This window comes from Onychostruthus taczanowskii, unplaced genomic scaffold, assembly GCF_017590055.1.
Source record: "Onychostruthus taczanowskii isolate IOZ18803 unplaced genomic scaffold, ASM1759005v1 scaffold24, whole genome shotgun sequence".
NCBI classification, from domain to species: domain Eukaryota; kingdom Metazoa; phylum Chordata; class Aves; order Passeriformes; family Passeridae; genus Onychostruthus; species Onychostruthus taczanowskii.
The window spans coordinates 6,729,564-6,740,203 of NW_024499684.1; the positions used below are offsets into that span (position 1 = coordinate 6,729,564).

At 42.4% G+C, this 10,640-nt stretch overlaps 2 protein-coding genes across 4 annotated transcripts in view; one reads left to right on the forward strand and one right to left on the reverse strand.

The window, feature by feature from the left end:
- GNB4 (G protein subunit beta 4) overlaps positions 1-10,640 on the reverse strand; it is a 30,957-nt gene that overhangs the window by 20,105 nt on the left and 212 nt on the right. Inside the window, exon 1 of one of the 3 annotated variants that reach the window (XM_041405704.1) lies at positions 10,505-10,524. The exons of 1 other annotated variant lie outside the window; for it this stretch is intronic. The gene's annotated coding sequence lies outside the window, so the exon portion shown is untranslated. Of the gene's footprint in view, positions 1-10,191; positions 10,460-10,504; positions 10,525-10,640 lie in introns of those variants that run through there. One more of the 3 variants, XM_041405703.1, reaches the window with a different exon arrangement.
- The window catches only part of ACTL6A (actin like 6A), a 48,183-nt gene continuing 47,669 nt past the window's right edge, over positions 10,127-10,640 (forward strand). The window contains exon 1 of the mRNA XM_041406078.1: positions 10,127-10,638. Coding sequence (XP_041262012.1) covers positions 10,127-10,638 — 512 coding nt within the window. The remainder of the gene's footprint in view (positions 10,639-10,640) is intronic.

Below are 10,640 nucleotides of genomic sequence, written 5' to 3' on the forward strand. Positions count from 1 at the left end.
CTGATACCAAAATAAAGTGCCTCAAAAGGCAAGGTATTACCTAAGTCAGATTCCACAGTGTATCTAGTGCCAAGAAAGCCACTGCCAGGCTTGAGCGCTCCACAGATAAATTACTCCTTACACTATTCCTGATTCAGTAGCAGCATCATTTGCTAAGAGTTTAATTCTTCATTATGCAGGCAGGCAGTGACAAATTACCCCAGAGTCTTGTCTCCAAAGTACTCTCTCTGCAACTTGCAGATTCAAAACCTTGTGGCTGGAAAAACATGATTTTCTCTGAAAGTTACTAGAGAAGTGTAAATATGCCTCTCCCCACAACAAAGGTTTGCTATTTTCGTGCCAAATATATAGAGATTAAAGGGACTGCAGAAAGAACAGTCTGTTTGACTGGATTCTTAAGAACTACCAGACAGTTATTTAAGAATTTCAATTTGTATCAAAACACCAGTCCTTTAGAACCAAGTGTTTACCTACACATATCAACCTCAGGTTTTCAACTCCTATGCAGCAAGATCTCAAAGTGAAAAACAGGCAAGAGGAGAAAGGAGGTTCCATATGGCTTTCACGTGATCATCCCTAGCAGTGATCACACAGGTGGCTAAACATAAGGAACACTAACTATAGCACTTCATAAACACAGGGGAAAGACACCAAGAAATACTCCAGCTCTCTCAAGGTAACTCAGACACTCAGGCTGTGGACAATGGGTTCTGGCTCTGAACCTGAGCCCTGCCAGCACACACAGACCAACATTTTACATATTCAGGATGTGCCAGAGGAGATTTTGATTAAACACTGCTTCATTTAGTGACACTAAACAAGACTTTGGCAGCTTTGCCCAGTCATTTATGTCTCCCCAAAGCCATGAATACAGAAGAACAAAAAGAGGTTCTCTCTCTTACGGACTAAGAGAATAGATTTGACATATTCAAAATCTACAAACTTGGACACAGTGGGCAATGCCTTACATCAAGTGAAATCTCTGCCTGCACAATAGTAATTTAAAGTAAATGCATTAATGCTGTGCTGCAGTTACATACCTTCACATATAGCAACTATTTCAGGTGGAATTTTACATAACGTATTTTCTGTGGTAGAGCTGTTTGAGAACCACACATACACCCAGCTCTGCACTGAGGAAAATGAAATATTTAATGGCTTTTTTTACTATACCTTGGCCCTATGGTGCCTCTCCTTTGTTTCTCAAAGACCTTTCCAGCTATCCATTCTCCCAAGCCTTCTTTGTTCTGACTTGTAGCAGTACTGCATCAACACACAAAGACAACAAAGCAAGGAGCTTTTATACTGGTCAAGTAATACTTGAATCCCAGGAGAATAATGCTGGGATAAGTTGAAATAACAGTATGTAAGGGCTATAATTGCCCCATCGTGTACCTTGGCCTTATCTCTCCTCTCAAACCTCTTCAGTGCATCTCCCTCCTTTATTTTTAATGTATGTTTTGAGGAGTGCACTAACTGCAGAACATCTTACACACATCAGTTAAGTAAGAAAATAATGGGTTACTTCCTCAAAAAAATGGTTACAATTTAGAAAACAAGCCTGGAAATCCTCACTGAATATCCTCCTTAAGATTTTTATATGTTCATTTTGTCAGAAGGAATTAATTGCCACTCTGATTTCCGACCTCCAGGCAGATGCAAAGAGAGCTCTCCCATGCTCAGGGCCTCTGGTCTCCCCAAGAAGAAAACAGGAAGCAGCCTGGGTGTGACCTCGCTCGCTGAGGTCAGCGCTATTGTTGCACTTCTGCACATTTTGGAAGTGTTTTAAAGTGATATGTCTCCATTATAGCTTTGGTACAAAAACAGGAAATAATCAACCAACGCCTCTCGAGAGGAAGGGTACGAGCAGAGCTTACTTCAACACCCATTCCTCTAAGAGACACCATCCCCAATTCTAAGGGACCAATGGATGTGTGTGCTCAAAAACTGCACGGACAGCTGGAATGGAGAGGTCACAAGAGAGACTGCAGCAAGCTGCACGAGTGGGACTGAGTCTCGCCTCAGGGTGTGCTCACATGCCCTGAGCAGCTACACCAGGAACACAACCCCACCCACCAACAGGGTGGCACCAGCAGTTTCAAGTCAACAAATATTGCTCCTCCCTCCCTTCCCCAAAACACCTCGGACCCACTCATCATAAAGAGCAGAAATATGTGCAATTTTATACACACGTACACACTCAGCCAGGGATTTTAACAGGACTTTGAAATAAAGCCTGCCGCATCAAAACCCTTCTATACGCCACAAGAACGACCTAGATTTATGAACAGAATTTAAAGCTCTGCATTTGCCTTCAGAGTGAGCACTGTGAACATCACCCTGGAGTGTTTTTCAGCCAGAGGGGAGCAGAGGAAGCAGCAGCTCCAGCACGGCCGTGGTGCTGCTGCATCTCAAAGCCATCGCCTGGCTCAGAGAGGGAACCCACACGGGCCAGGCTGGAACTGGGGCATCTTCAAGGTCCTCTTCAACCCAAACCACCCCGTGGTTCCACGGGACCAGCCCCAGAACCAGGGCACGGCCCATGTTGGTTTTGGTGACTGGTTTGATGATGGTTTCCATGGAGGACAAACAGACCAACAAACACTGACTTCGTTGACAGCACTTTGTCACAAAACAGACAAAGGAAATCAGTTTAGAAATTGAAGTGATTCTTAAGTTTACTAGTGAAAAAAAAATCGCCGACTTGAGACTGTTATCCTTCATTTGGCTGACAGCTCATGAGACTGCTTTCTTAAGCTCAGAGGTATGAGAGTTTATTTCTAAGACCCAGCTGAAGTCTAAGCCAAGTACATTCATAAAACACATACAGAAAGGCCTTACTCTTTTTAACCCACACTAGATTCTAGAAAAAGAGCCTCAAGAAATTCAGTGTTAAGCATAAGGCTGAGAAAAGCACAGGAAGGAAGGAATTTTTTAGTCATGAATATTTCACAGTCCAACAGTGATTTTTCCAGAATTAACATTCTTGCATCTTATATTCATTATGTTCGTTTCCAGGTCAAAATGTTTTGGTACATAAGCACAGATTTATTTTTATCACACTCCCTGCAAACAGAACTACATGTGAAATTCAAATTATCTTGTCTTTAGTGACTATAACAGTGATTCCACAGTAAAAACTTGGCTCACTGACCTCAGGACACTCCATCACTGAACAAATTATTATTGGTTTTGCAATTCAAATCATGTAAGAAATGGCAAGAAAGACCTTAATGAAGCAGAAAGATATAACCCTAAGTAAGAAGACAGAGATGGTTCCAGTCCAGTTTCTTCCTTGGGGACAGACAGGTGGGCACACATATAGAGTCAGCTGACGGCTTTTGTCTCTTCAAATACCCAGCCATACCCAGAAACCATTTTAACATTTTAGTAGGAAAAGTGGAAAAGTGTACTACAGAGTGACAATTCAAAGTCATTCTGAAAGACCCTCATTTCCATTTAAATCCATCTCTAAGCAAGTTTGACTTTAGATTTTTTTTAAGGGGCTAATGCACTGGTATTTACTGGAGTAGCATCATGTAGGGCCATGCAGTGTTATGCATACAAAATCTGGTCTGGCACCTACAGGCACAAAAGATTACTGAAGCAGCCTCCTGTTATCTGAGAGTGAGCAGACTGCACAGCATGCATAAAAAGCACCAAGTGCACAGAAAATTTGAGGTTTAAAGTCAACGGAGAAGATACACATTAAGAGAAAATGTAGTGTGTCTACAGGAAAAGTGCCTCCATTCATCGCAAGTGACTGTTCACTTGCCTGCAGTAATTTCTGGCTGAGTTTTTGCAAGTGGAGCATTCTCACTCTGCTGAGGAGCAGAAAGCCCAGCAGTACCAGTTACACACACACACAGTACCCTTTCAAACACACCACCAGCTCGGGAGAAGCCATGCACTGGATGGATCCACGGTCCCCAGCCCCTTCCCTCCTCCCAGCCAGCACCACAGGCACCCCCTTGGTACCGCGGTCACAGCGAGGCATTATGTGCTGCTCATCCCCACGCAGCTGAACGCAGCTTACAGCTGCACCCTTTCACTGCACAACAAGGCAACACAAACATCTGAGCTTTTTGAAATACCAATTATTCAAAGGGCAGATAAAACTACTGCCCGCAGGTCTCATTTTAATTTTGCTTTTGGTTCACAATACATTTCTGGTCAATTACTTGTGATTTGAAGCCATGAAAATTAAGTTCTCTTCCAGACTAGAGTTCAGGCTACCTTAGTAGGCTTTTCTAAAAAAAAAAAATAATTTTTTTTTGAGATTCACATTTATATGAGATGCATATACTTCAAAAAAAACTACCAAAAACCTCACACTACAGAATGATCAGAAATCAAACGCTAGGAAGTAAAAACCCTATGTACTGCTTTTTCCACCCCTATTACTGCAAATATAGGATTAAGAGCACAGGGGCTGTGTAGCCACTTGTGGTACCACTTGTGATGAGACTGATATATCTAATCTACACTCCTTGGAATTGCTTTTGATGTTTCTCAAGCAGTAATATCTGTTTTCAAACAGTCACTTACTAAAGAAGATACAACATCCGACACTGAAGAAAGAAGTGATGTTAAGGAAATCAGTAGCACTGTGTTCCTAATTATCTCCACACTTGCAGGGTTCTCAAAACAAAGGTTGTCTTTGTAGAAGTAATTTTTAACTGGTCCAAAGTCAGAAATTACCTATCTGCCTGAAAGAAAATGGCTCCAGATTAAGTTTCCAACAGAAGAGGATAAAAGAGAAACAGACTGTTGTTTCAAAGAAGTACAATATTGATTGATAATTCCCACTTGTAGTAGTTTTCCACAAAGTGTAACTTTTTTCTTTTTTATATGAAAACTTTTTTATGAACACATGATGCTCACAAGGTTATAAATAGCAGAATTCCCCTCTGGAGACAAAGCCTAAGGTTAGAGACAGGAAAAATGAGTCAGGCACCACGGCCAGGAGAGAGCCCACGGCTCCACAACCTGCTTTGCTCAAGGGTCTTTCCAATCCACTGGAACGTCTGTTGCTGTAAATGCTCCCTCCATGTCTCAGTCATGGTCAGCCAGGTCAGCAGCTCAGCCAAATCCATCTGTTGTAGCCCTCACCACAGAGCAGACACTGCTCCTGGAAGCCTTCTGGCTTTAATGTTTGAGATATGCATTCCACCACTCGAGTTCTTCTCAGCAATGGTGACTGATGGATTGGTAAAAATGGCTAAAGATTCTTAAGCTCTGCTGCCAGGAGCTCCATGCCAAGCACAGAGATGTCTGACTCAATGAAAAGGCAAACACTCTGAAACTCTGCAGCAATTAAACTGTTTGCTAAGGCTGTTGGCCTTTCAGCTCATCCTGTCACAGCTATCAGAGCTCTACGATTCAGGGCCATGAGGTTTCTGTAGAGATTGAGAACAGAGAATTCCTTGAGCTTCTGAAGCAGCACCACCAGGAAAAGTCAATTTTCTTCACTCCATCCCTTCTCAAAGTCCATGTTTGGCTTTTGATGCCCATCTATCTGCATTTGTAAGAACGTCTAGCAGACAAGCAGGAAAAAAAGCATTAATCACTTCCCATCTCCAGCTATCTGACCTTCCCAATTAGCTGCTTTTTTCCTAAAGTGTGGGCAACTGCAGTGAAGCACTCACATCATCAAATACACATTTACAGGGCATTTACTCTGGACTAGAAATTTTATTTTTATTTTGCTGTATAAAAATAAATTAAATAATCCAGCTCCCTCTTTTGGGATGTTTCCAAGACAAAAGAGGAGTTTCCCCTTTTCTGGTGCCTATCTTAGAAATTAAGGTTGTGTTTGTAGCACCAAAGCCACAGTTTTACCTCTGGGCCATCTCACACTCCATACTTTCAATTAATTTTGTATTTAGACACCTTATATTAAAACTACTTGAAAAAGCAATGATGAAGTTTCTTGTCCAACAAGTGAGACTGAAAACAGGCATTCAGTGTCCTAGAAAAAGCTGTAACACTTCCCTGTGGACCACTGCTCTTCTCCCTGAGATTGTCAGGAGCACCCAACCCCCCTGCTGTGTCCTTCCTACCATTCAATGGAAGGAAAATGCCACTAACGTCATGATTAATTTCTTGAAATTCTAGGGCATCTGGACTTCATGCTGTCATGGAAACTTTGCTGTGCTGTTTTTCTAACTCTGCCTTATCGTGCCCAATGTTGAGATTAAAACAAAACTTGATCTTCCCATCAGCACCGTGCACAAGCAAAGGGAAGGGCTCCAGGCTGCCTCCTCAACAGCAACACAAGATAAATAAATACATGGTCCTAAACCCAATTCATACCTTGTGGGGAGAGAAAAAGCTTTTACAGAACTTAACTACCTAAAACCCAGTGCACTCCAACTTATTAATTTTTAGTACTGTGGCATTACATTGCACTGTCAAAATCTTTAAGTCAAATCATCAACACTGATCAAAATCACTAGGTACACATTAAATTTAGTGTGTGAAATTGGATTTTGACAAGCATAACATCTATACATAGAATCTGAATACTTTTTTCAGCTCAGTAACAACTAAGCTCAACTTAATTCAAGAAGTGAAAGAAAAATGCCTTCCTTTTCCAAACTAGCAATAAAACTGTTTTGTATGAACAATCACCTAAAGCAACCAATTATGACACAAAGGGTCACCAAAAAGATACTCAGATCAAAGATTTCTTTTAAACAGACCAATTTTAAATACGTTTCAACAACAGATCATAAAAGAGCATCTTTAATTTTAATGCAAGACTTCAAATGCACACAAATAGCACACGAATTGCATTTCAATATATAAGCATAAAATCAGACAAGTGCAACTTGTTAGAAAGTTAGAAATACTTACTACATATATACCCATCAGGAAAACCAATATACAAAAAATAATCCAACAAGAATTAAGTCATCAGGTTATCCCTGAAACTGGCTGGATGCTCTGTGCTAGGCTAGATGCTGACCACCTGAATTAATGCCTGCATGATGAAAACAAACCAGGCAGGTCCAAGAGTTCCCACTGTTGATTGCAGTGAGGTGATTTGTTCTTGTAAAGCTGCCAAGACAGTCACTGAAAGCAGCTCCAAGACCAATCTCATTTAAGAAGCACATTCAATCTTGAGATTGATTTTATGATTTCATTTTGTTCTCCTCCCCACCCCATTTGAAAATGAAAATCTTATAAAATAATTTCAATGTTAACATTACTCAGCTCTTTTAATGTTTCAAAACACTGGGATTCACAATGACTCAAACATTTGGCTTACACTGAAAATCCATATGATTAATATTTGTCTGAGATCTAATGCAAGGAGGGGGGAAAATAGCTCCTGCAAATTGTCAAGCCTGTTTTGCTCCAAAGAACTAATTTTATGTAATAGGTGGCACTTGAGAGTGCCTTTTGCTCTACAATACAATCAGGCACTTCCATCTTTCCCCTTCTTTCCAGTTTAAGCCCTTTTGGAAGGCAAAAGATTGCAAGAGTTACAGTAACTGAACCAAAATTTGGCTTAGTGCGTGTCAGCATCTCACAAACTTCTGGAAGCCCAGACACCTTAAAGGAAATGAAACCATCTTCAATTAACTGCCTAAGTATTTGCCAGCCAATGTCCACGTGCAGTTGTTAATTCTGTTTTTCATAAACCACAGCCCAGCTCTCTCTGGGCTGCCCCTCGGTAACTCCAGCGACTCGCAGAGATCCACCTGCACACCCAGAGTCACTGGGGGCATCCAAGCTGACACTCACTCAAACCTTTCACAGGTTCCCCTCCTGCTCTTCTGTTTCAGGCTCTCTGCAAAGCCAGCTCTGTTGTTCAAGCACTGCTGAAGACATGACCCCATCCCTGAGCAGTGTCATCCTTTTAATTAAAGCTGCAGCTCAGGGCAGCCCTGCTCCCGTTATCCAGAAAGCTCCGTGAATTCCTCTGCACCACCATCAGGTACCAGAGCACAGCCTCGAGGGGACAGCACACATTCTGTGTTTTTCAGGAGCATTTGCTGTAGTTCTGTTTCACATCTTTCATGTAAATTCTATTACAAAACTCTGGGTTGCAAAACACAGAAGTTTCCTACAAGAACAAAACAATAACAACTAAATTTAATTACACACTTCCGAAGATGAAGTAAGTGACAGGTTTGCATCCAATTAGAATAGACAAAAAACTTGGTGGAACTTAGAAAATGTTTTCTCGATTAGCAATACTATGCATACTTTCTAAACAGCTGGTTCCAGGCACTCGGGAGCTGCATTAATCTGAGCACTGATATTTCCAGACAGTGTTAAGTACAAAACACAATCACTGCATTATCACTGTCCTAAAGTATTCACCTCCTAAGAGCATGCGCTGCACGTCAAGCTCAGAGATTCTGAATTTCTTACTAGTTTGATAAGACATTTCAAAGTAATTTTGGGGTATAAAAAAATTATAAATTACTGCCTTCAGTAAAACACCAGTCATAAATTAAAGACTCTGTCAGAAGAGTAACTGAAGAAGATAATTTCTCTAGATACTGGGATTTTTAAATGTGTATTTCTTATTCACCTTCAGAATGTTATATTCATAAATTTTGTGCCATTTTTCATAACGGTACAGGAGAGAACTACACAGTTTTGTATTCCAAAATATTTTTGCAAGGTTTTCTAGTGAGGTTTTTGAGTCCTACATTTTTCTTTAGAAACCTGAAAATTAAAATACTTGGACAAATTAAACATGAGATGCATCAGTCCTCAACTAAGCAACACAAAAATACAGTTGAAACTTTAATTATCCAACATAAATATAACACATGACATCTGCAGCCAGCATTTTTTTATTTAAGATTTAAATGACCTGAGCAGTTAATCAAGACCAACTTTCCAAGCACTCAGGAAAGGGCTGAAGTACACAGAGCAGCAGCTATTTGTTGTAGCACTTTAACAATACAGGAGGGAGAAAAAGACATCTGTAGCCTGAAACTCAATTTTTTTCATGATTAACAGGTAAAGGTATGTAGTATAGGCTATTATAGCAGCCTTAGTTCTCAGCCTATTAAATCTGTATAACCCACCTACACTACTATACCCACATACACTACATCTACTATTTTACACTACTGTGAAAACTGCTCATTTTAGAGAAAGAATGATTTAAAATATAGTTTGCCAGAGCAGACATAACAATGAGACATATCCATACACTTACAATCTCCCTGATTTCCCTAGCCCCCTTCTTCCAAGATAACATCAGTCTGTTCTTTGGAAGCACAAATTAACTTCACCACAGCTATCATGCTTAAAAATCACAAACAAACACTGCAAAACCCACTGAAGATTCCCATCCCATTAAGAGACTTTCAGGACTGTGTGTGCTTGTCATGTGGTTTGTTTCATCTTAATTTGTTGATATAGTTATTATTCCTGCTAGCACAGCTTCAGACTTCCCCCAGCTCCAAGCAGCAACTGCATCTCCTGCAGCTGACTCTCCACTGCCAGGTTAGTGACCATCTTTGACATCACTTCCCATATTTCTAACACAAGTCAGGAAGCAGCTTCAGGTTTTCCTCCGAACATGACTTTGCAGACTCATGTCCCTGCTATGAACAGAACAGTTCTCATCTCTCCCTGTGCTTTCACAGTGGGTTTTACAGGCTGGTACCTGTGTCCTCTCTCTGCACCATTTTGCCATTCTTTCCCCTTCCTTCCGTGTACTCTCCACCCAGCAGAGGAGCATCTACCCCTCTGTGGCTTCAGAAACCGATTATACCTAATTAAATTAAGCACTTTTTTCCTCAGCTCATACTCAGCTTTGAGACTTACCCTGATTCTATTTCAGAACTGAAAACCATCCTGGAAAATCATGTACTTTCCAAGCTACAATAACCAGCCTAATAAAAGACAACATTCTCAACTGTATAATTAAGAGGAGGGAACGGATCAGAGGCTTATTTTGCATTAGTTCAGATAATATTACACAAAAACTAGTTTACCACATCTATAGCTGGTAGCAATTTTGATGTTTTTTGCAATTTCCAAGAGAAATCAAACTAAAAATTAAAGAAGTTGTCTCAGCAACAAGTGCAAAATTAAAAAAGCAGATGCAACAAAAAAATCCGGATGGGGAAACGAGCAATACCTACGAAGTATGACACGAAAAGCACCTGATGACTTTGCACTTTTCCTAAAGACGGGGAGCACCTTCCGACTCACCTTTGCCACAACAGTCACGCGAGGCGTGCGAGCCGCAGCCCCCGCCCGTTTAGGAGCGCCGGGACCCGAGCGGGACCCGGGCTGCTCCAGCCAGGCACAGACCCGGGAGCGGAGCTTGCCCAGCCCGGGAGCGGCGGGTCGCTGCCCGCAGCACTCACCGGAGCCAGGGCCGGTGCAGCGATGCTGCCGGGCCGGGCGGAGCGCAGTGCCCCGGCCCGCCCTGCCCAGCCGGGCCGCCCCGCAGCCCCGGTGCGCCACCGAGCCCGACCCGGCGGCACCTTGGGTCGCTGCCCCCGCCCCGCCCGCTCCTCACCTCCCGGCCCGGGGTACCGAGCGTCTCCTTCCCTCCGCACCCGGCCCCACCTCGGGGGCCCTGCCCCGGCCCCTCCCTTCCCCGCGGAGCCCGGGCGCTGCGCCCGCGCTCCGGGGCGGGCGGGACGGCACCGGGT